This window comes from Symphalangus syndactylus, chromosome 23 (genome assembly GCF_028878055.3).
Source record: "Symphalangus syndactylus isolate Jambi chromosome 23, NHGRI_mSymSyn1-v2.1_pri, whole genome shotgun sequence".
NCBI classification, from domain to species: Eukaryota; Metazoa; Chordata; class Mammalia; order Primates; family Hylobatidae; genus Symphalangus; species Symphalangus syndactylus.
Window position 1 is genome coordinate 30,808,270 of NC_072445.2, and position 25,816 is coordinate 30,834,085.

The 25,816-nt window shown below is 37.7% G+C and overlaps 1 protein-coding gene across 1 annotated transcript in view; it reads left to right on the plus strand.

Annotated features, from left to right (window-relative positions):
• Window positions 1-25,816, plus strand: part of PRIM2 (DNA primase subunit 2) — a 313,885-nt gene that overhangs the window by 278,254 nt on the left and 9,815 nt on the right. The window contains exon 13 of the mRNA XM_055262817.2: window positions 20,955-21,023. Coding sequence (XP_055118792.1) covers window positions 20,955-21,023 — 69 coding nt within the window. The remainder of the gene's footprint in view (window positions 1-20,954; window positions 21,024-25,816) is intronic.

Below are 25,816 nucleotides of genomic sequence, written 5' to 3' on the forward strand. Positions count from 1 at the left end.
AGTTCACCAAAGAAAAAGTGTGAATGGTAAATATAAGCACATGAAAAAATATAGCTCATTAGTGAAATGAAATTTGAAACTATAATGAATATCATGGTATGCCAAATAGAATTGGTCTAATTTAAAAACTAGCAATGCTAAGTGCTAGTGAGGATGCAGAGCGACTGAAAGTCTCATACAATAGTGGAGGAAATGCAAGTCGTAGAGTCACTTTGAAAAGGAGTGTGGCAATTTCTTACAAAGTGAAGCTTACACGTGCTATGTGACACAGTGATACCTGTAACTAGTATTTATAGAATTGAAATAAAAGCATAAGTCCACATAAAAACCTGTTCCTAAGTGTTTATAGTATAGGCATTATTCATAATTGCCAAAAACTAGAAACAACCCAGATGTTCTTCAGTGTGTGGTTGGATAAACAAATTGTGGTATAGTCGTACAATGAAATATTACCTGGCAATAGAAAGGAAAAAATTACTGATACACCCATTAACATGTAAGGTTCTTAAATGCATTATACCAAGTGAAAGCAGTCAGACTCAAAAGCACTGTAGTGTATAATTCTATTTGTATGACAAACCTATAGGTACCGAGTGATTGCTGGGAGCAGGAGAGGTCTTATAAAGGACAAGGGAAATATTTTTGGGTAATGGGTATAATCTGTCTTGATTGCAGGGTAATATCAAAACTGAATTTGTCAAATGTTGCAGAACTATGATAAAAGGAAATATATTTTATTTAAAAACTTTTTTTACTTTTTTAGAAAAAACTTAGTCCCTGAGTAAAAAGGGGATGTATTTTACTGTGTGGAATTATACCTTAATTTTTTTCTTTTCTTTTCTTTCTTTTTTTCTTTTTTTTAATAGACAGGGTCTTGCTCTGTCACGCAGGCTGGAGTGCAGTACTGTGATCATATCTCATTGCAGCCTCAAACTCCTGGGCCTAAGTGATCCTCTTGCCTCAGTCTCCTAAGTAGCTGGGGTTACAGGTGCACATCACCATGCCCAGCTAATTTTTTACTTTTTTGTAGAGGTAGAGGTCTTGCTGTGTTGCCTAGGCTGGTCTTGAACTCATGGCTCAAGCAGTCCTGTCACCTTAGCCTCCCAAAGTGCTGGGATTATAGACATGAACCACTTAATTTCTTTTTTTTTTAATGGGGGAGAAAGGGTAGATGGTAAGCAGCATAATAAGCCAAAATATTTACTTTTCATAGTAAAAATGCAGTAGATTAAGTTTATATTAGGAACTTAAAGTATAAACATATAATGTAGAGTGACAGACAACATCCTATGTAATAAAAAATGGCAATGGTTAAAGTAATTGCCTCTTGGGAACTAACCAAGCAGTGGGAAGAAATGTGATATGAGAACTGTTGATTTTAATAATAAGCCATAATGTACTTCAGGTTTTTTTCCTTACATGCATTACTTTGATTAAAAGTTAGAAAGAAAGTATAATGTTATTAATGAAGTTTAAGTTAAATGGTCGTGTGCCTAATGGATAGATGGTAATAGCAGTAGTACTAGATGACTGCAAGGTCTTTGGGTATGAAATTCTAACCCTTATCCCTCTGAGCTCCCAGTACCTAGCATAGTATCTGATCCATGTTAGGAACTGTGAAGGACCTGAGATGTTACCCTATTTGCAAGCTAAGAACTTAGCTGCCACACTTTTATGGATTCTGGCAGAAAACATGACAATTCCAGCAATAGCAGTATGTCAGCCTTTTCTTGCATTCGTTCCTTGAGCCCTACTTCCCACAGAGCAACATGAAGGCCAGGTACTACCTGCACATGCAGTGGCTTGTGTTGGAGGAGGGAAACCCTGAGTTTAGGGAATCTGAATCTTTTATTATGGACAGTAAGTGTGTCTACTCTTTTTTATGTTTTATTTATTTTTAATTAATTAATTTTTTGAGACAGAGTTTCGCTCTTGTCACCCAGGCTGGAGTGCAATGGCGCAGTCTCTGCTTACTGCAACCTCTGCCTCCTGGGTTCAAGCAATTCTCCTGCCATATGTCTGCTCTTTAATCCTGTGGAAGGCACCATTGTCTTCCAGGGCTGTTCATTATATCAGAGGTCCTCAAACCCTGGGCCACGGACTGGTACTGGTCCATGGCCTGTTAGGAACAGCAGGAGGCGACCCAGGGCAAGCAAGCATTACTGTCTGAGCCCCACCTCCTGTCAGATCAGTGGCCATGTTAGATTCTCACAGGAGCTCGAACCCTGCATTCGAGGGATCTAGGTTGTGCACTCCTTATGAGAATCGAACTAATAATGTCTGATGATCTGAGGTGGAACAGTTTCATCCTGAAACCACCTCTCCACCCTGGCCCGTGGAAAAATTGTCTTCCATGAAACTGGTCCCTGGTTCCAAAAAGGTTGGAGACCATTGTGTTACGTGAACATCTTTGAAAAAATGGTCTGGAGTAAAAGCTATTGTTGCCTCTATTTGCAAAATGTTCAGAAATTTAAGACTACTGGAAAATTATTTCTCAGGAATACATAGCTGATGACCAGTGAATAATATATAGATATACAACCTATATTGGTCATTTCTTATTGGCATCTCAACTTTTTCTCCTGAAAATATTGGTGTACTTTGGCTGGGCGCGGTGCCTCACACCTATAATCCCAGCACTTTGGGAGGCTGAGGCGGGCAGATCACAAGGTCAGGATATCGAGGCCATCCTGGCTAACATGATGAAACCCCGTCTCTACTAATAATACAAAAAAATTAGCTGGGAGGGCTAGCGGGTGCCTGTCGTCCCAGCTACTTGGGAGGCTGAGGCAGGAGAATAGTGTGAACCTGGGAGGCGGAGCTTGCAGTGAGCAGAGATTGCGCCACTGTACTCCAGCCTGGGCAATAGAGTGAGACTCTGTCTCAAATATATATATATTTTATATATATATTTATATATATATATTTTATATATATATTTATATATATATAATATATTATATATATAAATATATATATTATATATTATATATATTTTATATATAATATGTTATATATAAAATATATATGTTATATAAAATATATTACATATTTTTTATATATATTATAAATATATAATATATATTTTATATATATTATAAATATGTAATATAATATATATTTTATATATATTATATATTTTTTATATTTTATATATATTATGTATATTATATATATTTTATATTTATTTGTCTCATATATGTACATAGACATATATATGGACGCATATAGACATATATATGGACGTATATAGATATATATGGACATATATAGACATAGATGGACGTATATAGACATATAGATGGACGTATATAGACATATAGATGGACATTTTAATCTCAATATTTTCATTAATTTCTTTTCAAAATTGGCAGAGTTAAAAAGTCCTTTCAATGTTTTGTTAGTTTGGGTATCATATCTATCTATCAATAGTTTCTGCCTAAGTTAGATGTCTAGTTTCTAATTATTCTGAAAACACTTTTGTTTTTTAGCTTTTATTTTCCACTTCAGCTTTTCCTTTAAAAACCTGCAATTTTATGATAGAAATATTTATATTTTGAGATACAGAAATTTTAGAGCTGGGCACGGTGGCTCATGCCTGAATCCCAGCACTTTGGGAAGCCAAGGCCTGTGGGTTGCTTGAGCCCAGGAGTTTGAGACCAGCCTGGGTAACATGGCAAAACCCAGTCTTTACAAAAAAATACAAAAATTAGCCAGGCGTGGAGGCATGTGCCTGTAGTGTCAGCTGTGCAGGAGGCTGAGGTGGGAGGATCGCTGGATTGCTTGAGCCCATGGGGATTGAGTGAGCCATGATCGTGCCACTGCACTCCAGCCTGGGCCACAGAGTGAGACCCTGTCTCCAAAAAAAAAAAAAAATTAAGAATATGTGTTCAAAATATTGACAGTAAAATCTCTCATTGGTCTTAAATGGTTTGTTTCTCTGAGGAAGTTTTTTCTGTTGTGGAAAGATGCACATGAAATTTTCAAATTGTACTTTGTTTCATGGGCGTATAACAGTGTGCTATGTCCTATTTTAATAGAAAAATTGGGGCTAGCCACAGTGGCTCACACCTGTAATCCCAGCACTTTGGAAAGCCGAGGTGAGAGGACTGCTTGAAGCCAGGAGTTGGAGACCACCTTGGGCAACATAGGGAGACCCTGCCTTTAAAAAAGTAATAGAAATAACAGTTGTGGTGGTACATGCCTGTAGTTCTAGCTGTTTGGAAGGCTGAAGCAGGAAGCTCACTTGAGCCTAGTAATTGTTACAGTGAGCTATAATTGTGCCACTGTACTCCATCCTGGAAGACAGAGCAAGACTCCGTCTCTCCAAAAATTAACAAACAATAAATACATAAAGTTTATAGGAAAATTGTCTTTTTGTTATACTGAATCACTTATGGCATAACTTTAATTCTCACAGAGCTTAATAAACAATAATTGCTGCCTACAGACTAATCTAAAGTGGTAGTTCATTGTAATATATGCCACAATGAAGTTAACATCTTTTATTGTAATCTCTGAATGCTATTACTCCTTAATGGTTTTTCTTTCTTATTATGTAGTAATGAGGGGTGTGCTTTATCTGTCTCTGGAAATAGAACAATTTGAAGCCACAGTAGTTTGTTTTATTTTTGGCCTGCTTGTGCAAAGCATTGTGATGGAGGCTTTACACAAATAAACTGTATCTCATTTGATTCCCACCACTACATTATGCCTATTTTATAGATGAGAAAGCTGAGGTTTGGAGAAGGCAAGAAACTGCTCAGAACCATAGAACTAATATATGATACGGCCAGAATTCACACCTATGCCTGACAGTGAAGGTGACGTTTCTTAACAATACATTGTTCTGATTCTCTGTAGTATTTTTCTGTTTTAAATCCAGTTGAAATTCTTTTTGGTTTCTTCTTTCATGGAAAGCCATCACTGTGAAGTGAATGGTAATTCTAATGTACCTAAACTTAAGAAAATCTATAATGCCTTTTTGAAACACTGACAAATGTGAAATAAAGATGAGAATAATTCAGAAAATGTAAATTATATATGGTAACAGATTTTCAAAAGATCTGATTGCTTTTTTTATTGAGGTGAAAGTCACATAACATACAAATAACTATTTTAAAGTGTACAATTCAGTGCATTTAGTACATTCACAATATTTTACAACTACTATTTCTATCAAGTTCTAAACGTTTTCATCACCCCCAAAGAAAACCTCATACCTGTTAAACAATCACTTCCTGCCACCCCTAGAAACCAATAATCTGCTTTCTATCTCTATGGATTTACCTATTCTGAATATTTCATAAAATAGCATCGTACACTGTCTGGCTTACTTCATATAGCATGTTTACAAGGTTCATTTGTGTTTTGTTCTTTTTAATGGCTGAATAATACTCCAGTGTATGTCTGTACCACATTTTGTTTATCCATTCGTCCTTTGATGGACACTGGGTTGTTTCCACCAACTGGGCAACTTTAAAAATTTATCTCACAGTTTTGGATGCCAGCAGTCAAGGTGTTGGCAGGTTAGTTCCTTCTGAGAGCTGTGAGGGAGAATCTGTTCCTGCGTTTTTCCCAGCTTCTGGTGGTTTGTTGGCAATCTTTGACTTGTAGATGTATCACTCCAATCTCTATCTTTATTTTCACATGGCTTCCTCCCTGTACGTCTTCTCACCATCTTTCCTCTGTGCATTCTTTGTCTAGTTTCCTCTTTTTAGGAGGACACCAGTAATATTGGATTAGGGCTTACCTTAATGACCTCATTTTGGTTACCTCTGTAAATACCCTGTTTCCAAATAAGATCACATTTTTAGGTAGTGGGAGTTAGGACTTCAACATATCTTTATTTGAGGGACACAATTCATTTCATAACACCATCCTTTTAAGTATGAAGTGATATCTCATTGTGGTTTTGATTTGCATTTTTCTAATGACTAATGATGTTGAGCATCTTTTTATATGCTTTTTGGCCATTTGTACATCTTATTTGAGGAAGTGTCTATCCAATTCCTTTGTCTATTTTTGAATTGGGTTGTCTTTTTGTTGAGTTTAAGAGTTCTTAATATATTTTGGATACAAGACTCTTATCAGATAGATATATGATTTGCAAATATGTTCTCCTATTCTGTAGGTTTTCTTATCAACAACTTCTTAATATCTATTGGTGGACAAAAGATTTTAATTTTGATGAAGTTTGTTTTGTTACTTGTGCTTTTAGTGTCATAGTTATCTATAGTCAAATTCAAGGTTGTGAATATTGACATCTATGGCTTTGTATGAAAGTTTTATAGCTCTAGCTTTTATATTTAGGTCATTGATCCCTTTTGAGTTAATTCTTGTAGATGGTATGATGTAGGGGTTTATCTTCATTCTTTTGCTTGTGAATATCCAGTTTTCTAACACTATTTCTTGAAGAGACAATTTCCCCATTGATGGTCTTGCACCCTTGTCAAAACTCAATTGGACATAGGTGTATGGGATAATTTCTGGAATCTCAATTTCTACTGTATTGGTCTATATGTCTGTCCTTATGCCAGCCAGTACCACACTGTTTTGATTTCTGTACCTTATATTGAGTTTTGAAATCAGGAAGCATGGAATCTTCCAATTTTGTTCTTTTTCAATATTATTTTGGCTATCTGGAGCTCCTTGCAATTCCATATGAATTTGAGGATCAACTTTTTTATTTCTGCAAAAACAGCCATTAGAACTTTGATAGGGATTGCATTGACTCTGTAGATTGTGTATAAAGAGGGATCATGGCAGATGGGAGGCAGGACTAGATTGCAGCTCCAGACAGAGCAGCATGTGGAGGCTTGCGTTGTGAATTTTAGCTTCAGATCGACTGCAAGAACAAACCAGCAAACCTGAGAGGACCCTCAGACTCTCTGAAGGAAGCCGACTGCTCCTGCAGGACCCAGCAGACACCCCAAATACTCTGGGAGGTGAAAGCCTTGGGCAAGTTTTCAAGCCCGCCCTCCACCTGGAAACAGATCTGGGGCTGTTGTGGGGGGCATGGTGGGAGTGAGACCAGCCTTTCAGTTTGCATGGGAGCTGGATGAGGCCTGTGACTGCTGGCTTTCCCCCACTTCCTTGACAACCTGCATGAGTCAGCAGAGGCAGCCATAATCCTCCTAGGTGTACAACTCCAGTGACCTGGGAATCTCACCCCGTTCCCCACAGCAGCTGCAGCGAGGCCCACCCAAGGAGAGTCTGAGCTCAGACTCACCTAGCCCCGCCCCCACCTGACAGTTCTGCCCTACCCACCCAGGTAGCAGAAGACAAAGGACATATAATCTTGGGAATTCTAGGGCCCCACCCACTGCTGATCCCTCTGCACTACTACTGCTGATGCTCTCTGGAAAGCATCACCTCTTGGCAGGAGGCCAACCAGCACAAAAATAGAGCATTAAATCACCAAAACTAGGAACCCTCATGGAGTTCATTGCACCTTCCGCCACCTCCAACGGAACAGGTGCTGGTATCCGTGGTTGAGAGACCGATAGACGGTTCACATCACAGGACTATGCAGAAACCCCCAGTACTATCATGGTGCCAGGTAGGCTCACTGGATGGTTAAACCCAGAAGAGAGACAACAATCATTGCAGTTTGGCTCACAGAAAGCCACAACCACAGGAAAAGGGGAGAGTACTACATCAAGGGAACACCCTGTGCACTAGAAACTGAGCAACAGCATTCAGCCCTAGACCTTCCCTCTGGCAGAGCCTACCCAAATGGGATGGAACCAGAAAACCAATCCTGGTAATATGACAAAACAAGGCTCATCAACAGCCCCCCAAAATCATACTAGTTCACCAGCAATAGATCCAAACCAAAAAGAAATCCCTGATATAACTGAAAAGGAATTCAGTAGGTTAGTTATTAAGCTAATCAGGGAGAACCAGGAAAAGGCAAAGCCCAATGCAAGGAAATTCAAAAAATGATACAGAGAGTGAAGAGAGAAATATTCAATGAAATAGATAGCTAAAAGAAAAAACAATACGAAATTCAGGAAACTTTGGATACACTTTTAGAAATGCAAAATGCTCTGGAAAGTCTCAGCAACAGAATTGAACAAGTAGAAAAAAGAAATTCAGAGCTTGAAGACAAGGTGTTTGAATTAACCCAATCCAACAAAGACAAAGCAAAAAGAATAAGAAAATATGAACAAAGCCTCCAAGAAGTTTGGGATTATGTTAAACTACCAAACCTAAGAATAATCGGTGTTCCTGAGGAAGAAGACAATTCTAAAAGCTTGGAAAACATATTTGGGGGAATAATTGAGGAAAACTTCCCCAGCCTTGCTAGAGACCTAGACATGCAAATATAAGAAGCACAGGGCCAGGCGCGGTGGCTCACACCTGTAATCCCAGCACTTTGGGAGGCTGAGGCAGGCGGATCATGAGGTCAGGAGATGGAGACTATCCTGGCTAACACAGTGAAACCCCGTATCTACTAAAAATGCAAAAAATTAGCTGGGCGTGGTGGCACACACCTGTAGTCCCAGCTACTGGGGAGGCTGAGGCAGGAGAATCGCTTGAACCTGGGAGGCTGAGGTTGCAGTGAGCCGAGATCATGCCACCGCACTCTAACTTGGGTGAGAGAGTGAGACTCCATCTCAAAAAAAAAAAAGGACAAAGAACACCCAAGAAATTCATTACGAAAAGATCTTCGCCTAGGTACATTGTCATCAGGTTATCCAAAGTTAAGATGAAGGAACGAATCTTAAGAGCTGTGAGACAGAAGCACCAGGTAGCCTATAAAGGAAAACCTAACAGATTAACAACAGATTTCTCAGCAGAAACCCTACAAGCTAGAAGGGATTGGGGCCCTATCTACAGCCTCCTCAAACAAAACAAACATCAGCCAAGAATTTTGTATCCAGTGAAACTAAGCACCACATATGAAGGAAAGATACAGTCGTTTTCAGACAAACAAATGCTGAGAGAATTCGCCATTACTAAGCCACCGCTAAAAGAACTGCTAAAAGGAGCTCTAAATCTTGAAACAAATCCAGGAAACACATCAAAACAGAATATCTTTAAAGCATAAATCTCATAGGACCTGTAAAATAAAAATACAAGTTAAAAAACAAAAACAAAATCCAAAGTATGCAGGCAACCAAGAGCATAATGAATGCAAAGGTACCTCACATTTCAATACTAACATTGAATGTAAGTGGCCTAAATGCTCCACTTAAAAGGTACAGGACTGCAGAATGCATAAGAACTCACCAACCAACAATCTGCTGCCTTAAGGAGACTCACCTAACACATAAGTACTCACATAAACTTAAAGGTGTGGAAAAAGGCATTTCATGCAAATGGACACCAAAAGCAAGCAGGGGTAGCTGTTCTTATATCAGATGAAACAAACTTTAAAGCAACAGCATTACAGGCAGGAGCTGCCATGCCAGGCATTTTGCTCATTGCTTTCAATGAGGTCATGTGTTTTTTGTCCCTCAGTTTCTCCATTAGTACCTTCTTTTGCATTACATTTTTTTTTTGGTAGTGTACTTAGTCTGTTATGTGCTGCTATAACAGGATACCACAGACCAACTAATTTATAAATAAAAGAAATTTATTTCTCACGGTTATAGAGGCTGAGAAGTCCAAGGCTGAGGAGCCTATTTCTGATCTGATGAAGACTTTCTTGTTCAGTCTTCACATTGCAGAAGGACAAGAGAACAAGCTAGCCAAATGCCACCTGAAGCTGCTGCTGCTTTTTTTCTTTATAAGGGCCTTAGTTCTATTAATGAGGAATGAGCCCTCATGGCCTCATCATGTCTTAAAGGTTCCACCTCTTAATACTAGCAGATTTGCAGCACCTGAACTTTGGAGGGGACACATTCAGACCATAGTACCATTTTTATTCCCATCATTTTTTTTCATGTATTTTTTCGCATTATTTTCTTAGTGGTTATCCTGGGGACTATAACCTTTTATATGTATAATAACTTTTAATATCAACAGCATCTATTATATACAAAAACTCCACTTCTGTATAGCTCTGTCCCTCCCCCTTATATTGTTGTCACAAATTACATCTTCACACATTGTGTGCCCATTAACTTACAATTACTGTTTTATGCATCTGTCTTTTAAATCATTTGAGAAAAAAGAGTTACAAATCAAAAACACAATAATACTGGATTTTTAATACCTATATAGTTACCTTAGCTCGTGTTCATTCTTTTTGAATGGCCTTTGAGTTACTTCGTAGTGATCTTTTCTTTCTGCCTGAAGGATTTCCTCTAGCATTTCTTGTTGGGCAGGTCTACTAACAACAGACTCCCTCAGCATTTGTTTATCTGGGAATGTCTTACTTTTTCCTTATGGATCTTGGTTGACAGTTTTTTTTTTTCTTTCTTTTTCGAGATGGAGTCTCACTCTGTTGCCCAGGCTGGAGTGTAGTGGCACGATCTCGGCTCACTGCAACCTCTGCCTCCTGGGTTCAAGCAATTCTCCTGCCTAAGCCTCCCAAGTAGCTGGGATTACAGCCAGTTTGCATTAGCTCCAGTATACCACTGGCTGTAGTAAAATGTACACCAAGTTTCACAGAGTCATAGTATCGAAAAAAAGCATTACAAAATATCTCAGTAATATTTTTATATTGATTACATTTTGAAATGACAATATTTTAGATATATTGCTTTGAATAAAATATATTACTGAAAGTAATTGCTTATTTTTACTGTTTTAATTGTGGTTATAGAAAATCTAAAATTACAGATATGTCATATTTCTGTTGAGAGCACTGCTTTAAGTACCGAGCACTTGAGAATGTTGAGTATTCGAGTGATTAGGTTCTGTTTCTACAGTGTATTTTAATGTTTGCTTCTGCTGTACACTTGTGTTAGGCCTATTACAACCAATACTTACTTTTACATGTTGGCCCATAAGTAAGTATACATAAGGCTATTCATTTTTCAAGATTTTGATTGAAATGATACATTATTTACAAATGTATTTCTGCACTAATGTTTTTAAAACTCTTTTTATTTCTCATTTTAGTTTTTTTAATAGAGGAAGGAAATGTGTTTTAGAATTTTCACTCAACTGTTAATGATTTTTAAAACAAATCTAATTGGTGCTTCTAAGAAACTTGAGTGAATTAAAACTATGAAATATGAAAAAAGTATGCTCTTACTGCTTCTTGAGAGGTTGGTTAACCTCTGTTTTTCACAGTCAAAACTTCTCAAGAAGTTAGTGACCATATTAAATCTAAAACTGGCAAATGCCTTTTAATGAAGAACTCTTTCAACAGGGACAGTTTAAAAGACTTAAAAGTAACTCTTTGTCAAGAAGATTTTATGACAAAGATAAATTTCAATGACTCTTTACTTAATGTTCCTATAAATCTGAGCTACCTAAAAACTCATATGATTTTCTTAGGTAAGGGGGACTTACCAGTGGATGATAGTATTCAGTCTGTCTATTACTTTATGGAAAGTAACTGCTTTTAAGGGCAGCTTTTGTATCTATTTCATCTTCAGGAGTATCTCTTCTGATTTTTGAGAACAGTAGTTTGATTGCTGCACTTAGCTTTGCTTTTCTTCCTGTTGTAGTTGAAAATGTGTAATGTTCTTGGTAAAACTCAGAACTGCTTTAAGGAAAAGATGGGAAGTTGAGCATTAGAATTCGTGTCACCAGGCCATGGTTGTACTTTTGGCTTTAATACTTGATTTCTGTGTATATCCTTTCTTTCTTATAGGCTGAAGATAAATGGTTGCTTGAAGATTTAATGTTCAAGGTGGTTCAAAGAAAAATGACTTTGAAAGTCAAGTAACATATGTCATTGTTAGCTAAGCCTATTAATTAAAACTTATATTCATTAAAATTGCATTCAAATGGAAAACATCCTTTCTTAAAATTTAATACTCTGTTTATATAGTTACACATCTTTCTATATTTATTATGTATTCATTACATGAAAAATTACTGATACCTATGGAAGAATTTTATTCAGTCACATATGATACTGTCACTTAGGATTTTTTTGCAAAATCAAACCTAACTACCTATAGTCATAAAACTATTCTAACTGGCCGGGCGCGGTGGCTCACGCTTGTAATCCCAGCACTTTGGGAGGCCAAGGTGGGCGGATCACAAGGTCAGGAGATCGAGACCACGGTGAAACCCCGTCTCTACTAAAAAATACAAAAAATTAGCCGGGCGTGGTGGCGGGCGCCTGTAGTCCCAGCTACTCGGAGAGGCTGAGGCAGGAGAATGGCGTGAACCCGGGACGCGGAGCTTGCAGTGAGCCGAGATTGCGCCACTGCACTCCAGCCTGGGCGAAAGAGCAAGACTCCGTCTCAAAAAAAAACAAACAAACAAACAAAACAACTATTCTAACTTAGTTCTATTTCTTGATCAGTTTTATGGAGTATACTCCCAGAGGCATCCCGGCTTCTTTTGAAGAAGCAAGCTTAAGGTACCCAGAAAGTTAAGTAAATGTATTTCATAAAGCAAGTAGTTTAGATTTTTAGACTGGGTAGCTTTAAGTCATTTCATTCTTCTTGGTGGTGTTCACCATCAATTTGCAATGTATTTCTTGTTAAAGCTTCTATCTCTGAATTTTTATGATTATTTTTACTTCTTAAGTGACAGATTTTAACATTAGCTTCTGTTTTCAGTAGCATATCTAGGAGGTATGATGCATCTTTTAATAAACATAATCTAAAGTAATTATTAAATCAGTACATGATGCATCTTTTAATAAGCATAATCTTCTAAAGTATTTATATAATCAGTATAAATATCTTTCATTTTCATAAAGATCATAGAACATAGTGATTCTGAAGTGGCTTGCTTTTATATTAGGCCAAAAAATAGAATACTCAAAGCACAGTAATAATTAGTAACTGAACCATGGAACTGAGGTTTGACAATACATTTCTCCGTATCTCTAAGCAGGCTTTACATGTGTCTTCTCGTTTGTCCTCCCTTCCCCCTCATTATCTTTCCTCTCTTCTTCCTTCTCTCCTTGCTTTCTAAGTTTACCTAGTTGTTAATGTTCCTTAAGAGCTTAAATCCTTTAATCCAAAATGTTGGTATTAATGTGCACTAAGAAAATCAGTATTTTGGGTAGCAGTTTAAATTGTGTCTCAATAATCCCTTTATTGGTACCTAACTACAATAGATTATGATAAGTGCTTTAATAATTAACTATTATACAGTATGCTAAATGCTTTTATAAAAATATATTCAAAGTGCCAGAGGGGAAAGATCTTCTGTTGAAGAGGGAACAGAAGAGAATGCTTCATATAGGAAGTGACATTTTAATTGCTTTTGAAAGTTGAGTAGGAGTTTCCCCTGTGTCTGATGTAAGGCAGATTAGGCAAAAGGAGCAGCATTCATTCAACATCACCAAATAATAATTGCGTGATGATTGTATTCCATTTACTGTTCAAGACATTGGGAATATAATGATGACTAAAACTAGTGAGACTTCTATCTTCATGGAGCTGATATTCGAGTAGGGGAGACAGACTGTATTAGTCTGTTTACATGCTGCTGATAAAGACATACCCAAGACTTGGTACTTTATAAAGAAAAAAAGGTTTAATGGACTCACAGTTCCATGTGGCGTAGGAGGCCTCACAATCATGGTGGAAGGTGAGAGGCACGTCTTACATAGCAGCAGACAAGAGAGAGAATGAGATACAAGTGAAAGGGGTTTCCCCTGCAAAACCGTCATCAGATCTCGTGAGACTTATTCACTACCATCAGAACAGTATGGGGGAAACTGCCCACATGATTCAGTGATCTCCCACCAGGTCCCTCCCATGACACATGGGAATTATGGGAGCTACAGTTCAAGATGAGATTTGGGTGAGGATAGAGCCAAACCATATATCACAGATAAACACGTAAGTGTAGTGAAATAAAACTATGGCAGGATAAGAGAGAAGAATGAGACTTGTGGAGGTGACTCTATTAATTTAAATAAGGTTGTTGGGTGTGTTTTGAGGAACCCTAGTCCTGAGAGATCTATGAAAAATGGATTCTGGGGACAAATTAGTTTGAGAAACGTTACCCTATTAAGTTCTGCCATAAAGAAACTTAGGTAATTGTGGATTAAAGCCAGTTAAACAAGTTATTAGACAGGGAAACCCCCGATCATCACTAGGATTTTGTGAGCTGAAGTTCCAAAGAGCACATTGTAGGAGAAGCTGGACCAGAGTATGAGGATCCAGTGGCCAGGTAGGACAGGGTAGGAGCCTTTGAGTCATGATGAAAAGTTTGTGCCCCAGCCATGCCAGGATTAGATTTGGCTTTTAGAAAAGGTACTCTGGTGGCAATGTGGCAGCTGTCTTGAGTGAAGAAAATATAAATCAAGAAGCTTTCCAATAAAAAAGAGAATGATGAAGCCTTCAAAAATGGAGAGAAAGGGGTAGATTTTAATGACATTTGGAGGTAGAATTGACTCAGATAACTTTGTTTATAGATAATAAAGAGTCAGAAAAATTATTGACATATAATGTTTTAAACAAATGAAAGTACATCTTCAAGAGAGGGAAACTTGGCCCTGATCTGTCAGTAAGTGAAGGTCACAGCAAGGCAGTGCTGAGTGTGTGAGAAATGGGAGCAAAGTCGTATGTTCAAAAATGTGCAAGACTTGGCATCTCCACCACATTTTTCTTTCACCTTTGAAATATGGGAAGGTTAGAAATGGAGTGGAAAAATATCAGCCTAGTCTAGTGTTGAAAGGTTGAGCTTTTTAGGAAGAAGCAAGCTTGTTATCACTTTTAAATAAGACAAAACATGACCTTGAATTAGATTAGCCACATATCTAATTGGTGAGTGCAACATACCTAGCTGTACAGCGCTCTGCTCACCAAAGCCAAAGATGGGCAGGTGGCTGCATTCTGCTGCCAGGTAATCATCTGAACCTCGTTGGCAGGCATTGAAGCAAAAGAGAGAGAGGAATTTGCAGCTGGCTGGAAATATTAGAGTATTAGCAAGAGGGAAGGAAGTGTGGCTCAAAGTTATAAATTGTGTGTGTATAAAAAGAAGAGAGTTCTATTTTTGTATATGTATGTGTTATAAATAGACATACCTATAGCATTTCCCACCAGTGTTCTGTATCACCCATGTTCCATCAACTGGCTATGATCTATCACTGATTAAATCAGAAAAATATCACCTTATTTGCTTTTTGCTCCTCAACTGCAAAGATGTCTTTGGTGAGGTGCTTTACTAGAATTCTCTTACAGAAAAAAAAAAATCAGTAATTCATCTTGAGGATGAAATAGTAGATGAAGTATAATTAATGCTTTTAGCAAACTTAGCAAATACAAATATGAACTTTTTGTGAAGATGAAAACTGCATTGCTTTTTTTTTTTTTTTTTTTTTTTTAAGACAGGGTCTCATTCTGTCACCCAGGCTGTAGTGCAATGGCATGGTCAGGACTCACTGCGGCCTCGACCTCCCCAACTCAAGTGAACCTCCCGCCTCAGCCCCCTAAGTAGCTGGGACTACAGGCATGTGCCACTATGCCTGGCTAATTTTTTGTATTTTTATTAGAGACAGGGTTTCTCTGTGTTGCCTAGGCTGTGTTGCCTAAGTCTTGAACTCCTGGACTTAAGCAATCCACCTGCCCTGGCCTCCCAAAGTGCTGGGATTACAGGTGTGAGCCACACACCCAGCCTATTTTTAAAAACTGTAATATTCTTACTGGTGGACTTTATTCAACTGATAGAGAATAGTTAAAAATAAAGAGAGGCCAGGCATGGTGGCTCACACCTCTAATCCTAGCACTTTTGGAGACCGAGGCTGGTGGGTTGCTTGAGGCCAGGAGTTTGAGAACAGTCTGGCCAACATGGCAAAACCCCATCTCTATTAAAAATTCAGAAATTAGCTGGGTGTCATGGTGCGCATCTGTAATCCTGGCTACTTGAGAGCTGAGGCAGGAGAATCACTAGAACCCGGGAGGTGGAGGTTGTAATGAGCCGAGATTGCACCACTGCCCTCCAGCCTGGGTGACAGAGTGAGACTCTGTCTCACAAAAAAAAAAAAAAAAAAAAAAAAAAATTAAAAATATATAGAGTTTAAAAATACAAATTACCAAAATATTGTAGTTTGATGTCACTACTACTCACTTTTTCTTTCTTTCTTTCTTTTTTTTTTTTTTTTTTTGAGACAGAGTCTTGCTCTGTCACCCAGGCTGGAGTGCAGTGTCACAATCTCAGCTCACTGTAACCTCCACATCCTGGGTTCAAGCAATTCTCCTGCCTCAGCCTCCCGAGTAATTGGGATTACAGACACGCACCACCATGCCCAGCTAATTTTTGCATTTTTAGTAGACATGGGGTTTCACCATGTTGGCCAGGCTGGTCTTGAACTCCTGACCTCATGATCCGCCTGCCTTGGACTCCCAAAGTGCTGGGATTACAGGTGTGAGCCACCGTGCGTGTCCACTACTCACTTTTTCTTAGCCTTTTGATTACTGATGAACTAGATTAGAACAGTAAGTAGATTGTTACACTTGACATTTTGTACTTTATCTGGAAATACTGGCATTAAAAACTAAGTCATACTGCCATTTGTATAATATTCTTAGATCTTTATAGGAATTTTTTCTTCAAATAAAAATTGTGTTTTTAAATGTCTTTGATGTGATTGTTCAAAATGTTTGATATTTTTCTAAAACAGAATTAGGAAACTTCTGGCCCCAGCATCAGAATGGACCCTCTGACCTTTGGAAAACGGTTCTTTGGTATTATTGCAATATGCAAAAGGACCTCATAAGGTGCTCTGGTTCTTTCAGAATGGAACATGAAAACTGGAGAGTTAGTGTCAATGCTCATTGAAACATCTTTTGTGAGCTGTGGGTTAGACTTTGATGCTTACAAGCCACATAAATAGCAAGCCATGGACTCCATTTACTTATCCTATTTCTCTGGCTTTCCACATTTTTCTTCCTATTTCTTGTTTTTTGTCTCTTCATTATATTTCTTCCTCTTGATGGGTTTCCACCTCTATGCAGTATGTGTTTTCCTGACCTATTCTATTTCTGACCCTCACTCTGGGGCAGTCCTGGCCGGCCATCTCGGGAAGCTATCTTTTTAGGAGCCAAGACCAGCTTGCGAGGATGGAGGTCTGGGCTTTCAGAAGCTATGCTGCAGAAACAAACACAGGCAAAAAGTACTCTTGCCTAACAACATCTTCATTACTTTGTGGACTATTTCAGTTTTTTCTTAATACGTTTTTTAAAATTTTTGTTTTAGATTTAGGGGGGGCACATATGCAGGTTTATTACATGGGTATATTGCATGATGCTGAGGCTTGGGCTTCTAATGATCCCATTGCCCAAGCAGTGAACATAGTACCTGATAGGTGGTTTTTCAACCCTTGTCTCCCTCCCCCCAATTTTAGAATCCCCAGTGTTTGTTTTTGCCTTTTTTGTGTCCGTGTATAACCGATGTTTAGCTCCCACTTTGAGTGAGAACATGTGGTATTTGATTTTTTTTTCTGCATTAATTTGCTTTGGATAATGGCCTTCAGCTGCATCTGTGTTGCCATAAAGGACATGATTTTGTTCTTTTTTGTGGCATAGTACTCCATGGTGTATAAGTATCTTGTGGAAATTTGACCCTAAATTCTGTTTCACACAGTGTACCTTAGGCATCTGTTCTTGGATTTTGGCGTTTGCCAGGTTTGTAATTTTGATCCTATATCATAAGCTGAATTTTAGTGTCTTGGTCATACCTTAATTCTTCATTTCCTTCACCTGATTTTTAGTTTGTATTTCCTGCCTTGGACTCATCCAACCCCCTCAGCAAGATGTGAAGTTTTTTTTTTTTTTTAAGACAGGGTCTCATTCTGTCACCCAGGCTGGAGTGCAGTGGCATGGTCAGGACTCACTGCAGCCTCGACCTCCCCGACTCAAGCAAACCTCCCGCTTGATACTAATAAGTATCAACATCAAAATAGAGTTACCTGCAGAATATATTAATACAGTGCTTAGTGGTGATGTTCATATTGGAAAAATTTAACAAAACAAAGTGCAGAAAAAATCTCAGGTTGCACTCCATATACAAATGCTAGAATATCAGAATCACTTGGGAAGATTTTGAAGTCAGCAAAGTGTGCATCTAAGATGTCGTAACTCTAAGAGACATGAAGTATCATACTCCTGTTTCTACACAAAAAATATCTGTTTGTTAATCATATTGTTTAGTGGCTACTACGTGATATTTTGGGTATTTTACATTTATTTTATATGATAGGTTTGTTTTTCATATTGGCATTTTCCCGAGTTTTAGAACTAGTTATTTAAGAAATCAGTTGGCAGGGGAAGGGGTTGAGTAGTATCTCATGCCTTAAGACATTGGAGAGCAGCTTCCTCTTGAGTATTTTCATGCAGAACATCTGATTTTAGAAATATTTTATAGCCATTAAGTGGGAAATGCTCCTGTCTCCAAATCTGACCACTTACCATCGCCACTGATATTGCCACCCTGGTCCGTGGATCTGCCATCTATTCCCTGAATTCCTGTAATGAGCTCCCTGTTTCTACTTCTGTCCTTTCCAATCTGTTCCCAGCACAGCAGGCAAAAATGAACCCTCTGTAAGTGTCAGTTCACTTTAGTCTTGCACATAGAATATTGTATTAGCTCCCCATTTTACTCAGAGAAAAAGTCAAACTTCATTCTTTGGTCCATCTTTTCTTTTCCTGTATCTCTGTAATATAGATCATAATCTGAAATGAAACTATATATTCATTAGTTGGATTTTTTGGAGTAATGTTTTATGTTTTCTACCTTAATTTTAAAAGCATGTCAGTTATCTTCCTTTAAAAGAAAGATTATTAATTTGCATGTGATTTTTAAAATTCTTTCTGCGGTTAATGGCCCTCACTGGTGCTCAGGAGACAAGATACTCCAATTTTAATATATTTCCTCATTTCTGAAATCAAGATAAAAGTGTCTACCAATAATACTTGTTTACCTCAAAAACCTCTATTGCCTTTTTTTCTCATCACACCTTTACTTATTTACAGAAACCTTCATTTATCTCAAATATGCTGGGACATGATTAAAGTTCTTTAAGCTATCCTGATCATGGTTGAATGGCTTGTTTATACTTTTGCAAGCAGATTTTAAATATTCATCCTAATAAGATAAAACAAAAATAAAAGTAAATTATTTTTGTTAAGGAAGAGCCCTCTCTGTGAGTGGGGTCAGGTCAGGGGAAGATTGCAGTGTGATTAATTTAATTTTTTTATGGACCCTAAAAATTGAACCTAAAATTTGCAATACATATGTTTTTCTCACATTCTGTGGCTTTTATGTCAGTTTTCTTTAGTAAGTTTTTTACACGTGTGGATTACCCAACTAAATTTTTTATTAATATTGTTTATTTCTTCATAGCATGTTTCCCAAACATATACATGCTAGATTGTATGTATGTTTATCATGTTACATATTTACTTTTTATATGGTTGAGCTTTTTTATTTCTGTGAATCCATTTCCTCTTGGTAATTTATGAGATCATCTAAAGCTTAAATTTATGTTTGAAGTCTTTACTTCTCCAAATTCTAATTCAGATATTAATATATTATTATAGATGTTTGTCAGTAATTATTTGCAAGTTTATCTCATCACAATTTGAAAATCTGTGTGTAAGAGCATCAGACAACATGAACTCAGTGTTAGCGTTACTTGGAAAACTTGCAGAATAAATTTAAAAATGAAGCAAGTGTCATTTTAAATTGATTTTTCATTTTTTGCTCTATTAATTCAAGAGAAGTAGACAGGCCAGATAGGCAGGCCGGCAGAAACCTGGCCTCTGTGGTTGGCTGGCATTTACATAGGTCTTTCATATATGATTTAATAAAAGGTGACACGAAATTCAGAAATGTAATCTATAAGACAATCAGAGAAAAATAATTTTTGAAGCGCATTCTTGTCAGTATTGTATAATGCCTGTTCTGTAACTATAATTTTTTTGTGTATCTGTCAAATGACGTTAAGCTATATTCAATAATGAGGATAGCAAGAATTTGAGACCCCATGTTCATTTCTTTTTGTGACAGGAAGGTCAGCCTTTTAAAAAATAAAAAAGGAATAGAAATTAATATTTCTCCAGAATTATGTTTCCATTCATTTGAGGTTATCTCTTAATTCCAGCATTTTACTGCGTTTGATAAATAGGCCAAATATGTGTTTATTTGGGGGCTTGGGGGAGGCAATGAAACTTTACAAATTTCAACTGACATTGCTGTTTGCTGATAAGGATGGGAGTTTGCACCGCTCTGAAGAGATTACATGAAGTAGAACTGGAAAGCAAATTGTATTTACAAAAGATAGGATGATGTTCCTAGTAGGTGTTCAGAATAGACTATTCACTCTCATGTTCTGCTGAGCTTTGCTAGAAATAACTTCATTTCAAAAAGGACAAATCTGACTGAAGGTACAAGCATTCCCTCTTCACAGATACTTGTCCAAAAGGGTTTACGTTACATTTTCCTGATGGGCACCCAGCAGTATTTTATGCTGTATCTTTATAAACCATTAATGTGGAAAATAAATATCTAAATAGCATACTTGATTGCTTCATGCACCAACTATGAGATTACTAGATTTCTATCTACAGTTTTGGGAGAGATGTTGCAATGTGATGTTCTGACAATAACTCTCAAAGTCATCATGCCAGGATCCATTTTCATCTTGTTGTTGAGGTAAAGTTATTAAAATGCACAGTTGGTAGGTCAGAAAGATCACTATCTCTTGTCATTTGTGCTTTAATGCTGACCTAAACCACTACTGTATGATGTCAGAATTATCACAGTGTCCAGGCTGCAGAAGTACAACATGCTACATGATTTATTGCATTTCCTGTCTGGAATGAAGATTACGAAGAGGCCAACAACTGTGAGCTACAGTGGTTTAGAAGAAAACTTAATTTCTAATTTTTATTTCTCTTTTTCCTCATTCATTTTAGATTTTGGATTTAGTAAAGGGGACACATTACCAGGTAGCCTGTCAAAAATACTTTGAGATGATACACAATGTAAGTATTTTTTTTTAACTTTATATCCTAATTATTTGTCTTTTGTTACTGTGTCACATTCAGGGTTTTTAGTTGCAGCAATGGAAACCACTCTAGCTATTTTCAGCAGAAAAGGGGATTGCATGGTATTAAGTAACTTATAGCATTTATTGAACAACCAGACAACTAAGCTTGGATGCTGCAGAACCAGGAATATTTTGTAACTAGGAGATGCTACATCATGAGAAAATCTCTACTACAGCTGTCACCCACCACTCCATATCTAGGGATGAGACCAAGGGTCAATAAAGTTTCTCTGTAAAGAGCCAGAGTGTAAAAATTTTAGGCTTCATGGTCCATATGGTCTGCGTCACAGCTGCTCAACTCTACTGTTGCAGTGCAGAAGCAGCCGTAGAAACTATGCAAATGAACAGGCATGACTGTTGATCCAATAGAACTTTATTTATAAAATTAGGTAGTAGACCCAGTTTGACCCATGGGCCTTGATTTGCCAACCTCTAGACTAGATCTGGAACCTTTGCCACAGCTGCCTAGAAGAACCAAGGCTTTTGCCATCTCCCATGCAGAAAATCTGATCCTTGTACTTGTGGCTGCCACCTGATGTTACTCTAATCCACTTCCCAAGTCTCATATTTATCTGCATGGCAAAACCTAGGTTGCATGTGGGCCCCTAACTATACACGAGTCAGGGAAATGTGTTTGGTTTTTATCTTGCCAGCTTCCTTGGTTACAAAAAAGCCTGCTTGATTATTAGAGTGAGAGTGGAATGACCCAGTCTGGCACAGAATAGATTTTGAAGTGTGTGAAGCCAATGTCACAAACTCAGAGGCCTACAGAGATTGGGCATATAGCCCAAAACAGTGAAGCTGCCTGAGATTACTGCCACAGAGTATGGCAGAATTGTGGTGCACTAAACATGTTTGCCCTATTCGAGGCATTCACATTGACAAATTGTGAGGCCCTCTGCAGGCCAACAAAACACATCTCCAAGTCCAGTTCAGCCCTCTAGCCCCTAGTTTGCATCCACTGATCCTGAGCCTGGATTTCTAAGCTGGGAAAGACATTCAAGAACGGACTTTGGAGATCCTTGTACTTCTTGAAACATTTTGTCTCTAAGTACATATGTGTATTTTTCCGGAGTCCATGGTATTTATTAAAGATCCATGACCCTCCCAAAAAAGAAGTTGCATTTGTTGAAATCATCATCAGCTACCATGCTAAAGTTTTACAATTATTTTTATGTTTTTTATTTGGTTGTTACAAAGTAGTTTTTCGATTATGGTTATATAATTGCGGAATTTCTTACTTGATAAAATAATCTCATAGGATAAAGATATTTTATATTACCAATAATAATTAAAATAATAATAGATGCCAGCCAATATCTATGGAACCCTTAATGCAGCGGTCCCCAACCTTTTTGGCACCAGGGACCAGTTTCATGGAAGACAATTTTTCCATGGTTAAACAGGGGCTGGTGGGAGGGCACATTAGATAATCACGAGAAGCACGCAACCTAGATCCCTTGCATGCAGGGTTCACAATAGGGTTCACACCCCCATGAGAATCTAAGGCCACTGCTGATCTGACAGGAGGTGGAACTCAGGCAGTGATGCAAGTGATGGGGAGTGGCTGTAAATACAGATGAAGCTCCACTCACTCACCCACTGCTCACCTCCTGCTCTGAGGCCCCATTCCTAACAGGCCGCGGACTGGGTTGGGAACCCCTGCCTTAACGTATACCAGGCACAGCACTAAAATGTTTGAATGCATTAGCTCTTTTGATTGACATTACAGCAAGATACTATATGTATATTTCCCTGTCTATGAATAAAACTTAGAGAAGTTAAACAATCTGTGTCGGGTCACACTACTTATAGGGGATAGAACTTAGATTTAAATTCAAGCTGTCTAACTCATCTAAAGCTTGTGAGCCTAACCATGACTGTACTGTTCTGTGATATGTGGTACTAAATCTGTGATAATGACAGCAGAGGTAATTGGCATTTTCCTGTTTATCTTCATAGCATGGTGAACATGTAGGGACTCTAACTTGCCTTACATGCTGTAATTGGTTAATGGAAGATCTGGAGCTACAGCCCCAGTCTGTTGTGGGTCCTGTCCTCATTCTTCTATACCTAACTTTTGAAAGTATCATTCTTATTTAAAAGCTTTCTTTTTAAACAAAACTTCAGGGAGTAAACATCAGGAAAATAGTAAGCAACAACAAAATCTCATTAGTTTTATCACAGTAGGAGTCTCACCAGATAAGCCATGTTTGGCAACACCAGGTTTCTATGACTCACTCTCTCGAAGACTGCATTCTTTAATTTGGTTGCTCCGCTTGAGAGTTTTAATTTCCTATTGTTCTTTAATCATTTGTGTACGCTTTTAATTCAGAGGCCTCAGAATTTTCACAAGTGAGGTCTATTATCCAACCTCTTTACTTTTTATAAAAATAAGATATGAAAATTAGATTTAAACATTGAGTTTGTGGCATAATCACCAAAAAGTAAGGAGTGGTTTTTTAGTTCTCAAATCTGCTTTTGTATTATCTCTCCTGTTGATTATTCCGAGTATTGCCACTATCGCCAATTTTTAAAACTTGCTTTAGATTAATGAAGATTTTGGAAAGACATATATCTAAATCCCCTCACATATAAAAATAGTCTAACTTAAACCACATTTAAATCAACAAAATAAAAAGGCTGTATTCACTAGATCTTTCACTGTGGACTTTCAGATGTGAATATCCTCCATTTATTATTTTTTCTAATTTAATTTGAAAATAGAATCTATTTTTATTGTCAGGTTTCTGCCATCCTACCCCTCCCCCAAATGAAATCCTATGTTTATTTTCCCGAGGCCTCTGTGATCAAACTCACTTAAATGGAAGTTTTGAAAATAAACCAGTGAATTGATACCATTTGCAGCAGCACTATGATAGTTCCAGCTGCCTCATTATAAGCTGTCATTGCAAAACCTCTTGATTAAAACCCAAATATCCCATAGGTAAAACAATATTGCTTTCATTCCTTCAAAATCTACATTTGCAGTGATAGAATATGAGACCCATGTTTGTGTGAAGGTCATTGTTTGCAGAATTTGCTGATTCCAAGCAAATGTTTGAGAGAGATTCATTTAGTAGATGTTGAAGCTGGCCTGCTTGAAACCTGTTTTCCTCTGTATTTTTAGGGTCAATGTTTAAAATAATTTTATACTAATAGTATATTCGTTACTTTCTGCATGTTGCATGTGTAAATGAAAACAGTAGGTCATGTGTAGATTAACCACAGAATTTTTTTTTTTTTTTTGAGACGGAGTCTCGCTCTGTCGGCCAGGCTGGAGTGCAGTGGTGCGATATCGGCTCACTGCAAGCTCCGCCTCCCGGGTTCACGCCATTCTCCTGCCTCAGCCTCCCGAGTAGCTGGGACTACAGGTGCCTGCCACCTCGCCCAGCTAATTTTTTGTATTTTTAGTAGAGACGGGGTTTCACCGTGTTCGCCAGGATGGTCTCGATCTCCTGACCTCATGATCCACCCGCCTCGGCCTCTGAAAGTGCTGGGATTACAGGCGTGAGCCACCGTGCCTGGCCACCACATAATTTTAATAGAAAATAATGTTTGCAGAGGTAGACCTCTTTGGACACTGAGTAACTGTGTGTACTTATTTTCCAAATGGCTGAGCATAATTTTTCCCCACCATATAAATCTCTAGAGAAATCTTTTTAAAACCTATCACACATTTTCCTGCAATCTTAAACAGGATATATGTGATACAATTAAGCCCTTTTATAATAACTCAGGGTCATCATTATGGATATCAGTTAGAATGCTGACTAGAAGCCACCATCATCTCACTTGGATCACTGCAATAGCTTCCTAACTCATTTCCCAGCATCTACACATGCCCCATTCCAATTCTTTCTCCTCCACACAGCTGCTGAAGTGACCTTTAAAACAGAGGAATCTGATCACTTCAGGAACCTGCTTTTTAAAACCTTCAATGGCTTCCTATTTCTCTTAAGATGAAATCTAAAATTTATAATGTATCCTCTAAAGGCCTCCACTTCACCCACCTTCCTCTAGACTCCTGAATTTGTTTCAGATCCTTTACAGGACTTTGGATCTGAAACACTAGGACCAAGCTAGTGTGGTAGAATGCAAATACTTCACAGAATTTTCCCATCTCAATACATAAAATAATGCACAAAACATAATTTTAAAAATCATCAACCACAAAGAAAAACATCACCAATAGTAACCAAAAAAGAAAACAGGCAAGGAAAGAAACAAAATAGTCACAGTAGACAAAGTCATGAAAATGCTCACTTGATATTTCCAAACAGAGTAAAGGAAATAGCTGCTGACTTGAGAAGAAATAAATGGAGAATTTAGATGTGGATACCTCTATTTCTCTGTTCCTTTTCCTAATTTAATTTTAAAGTAAGATTTCCATTCTGTTTAGTTTATGCTCTTCCCCTTCCCCCCACATACAAAAAAAACCCCAAGTTTATTTTCCTAAACAAGACAAAAGGAAACAAACAGCCATATGCACTTCCTTTAAAAATGAAAGTGAAAGAAACACTCAGAACACAAAGAACCCATCCTAGAAGAAAATAGAATTCGATAAAAAGGAAACTTCATAATTTCATTTTGCTATCAAGCAACTTAGTAGATCACAAAGAGTGTCACAAAATGAGTTAAGGACAATTGCAGATCAAGAAAAAGGAGAAACAGCATCACAGAGCCATGGCACAAATCCTCACTTCAAGGCCCTTGGCACTGTTTTAG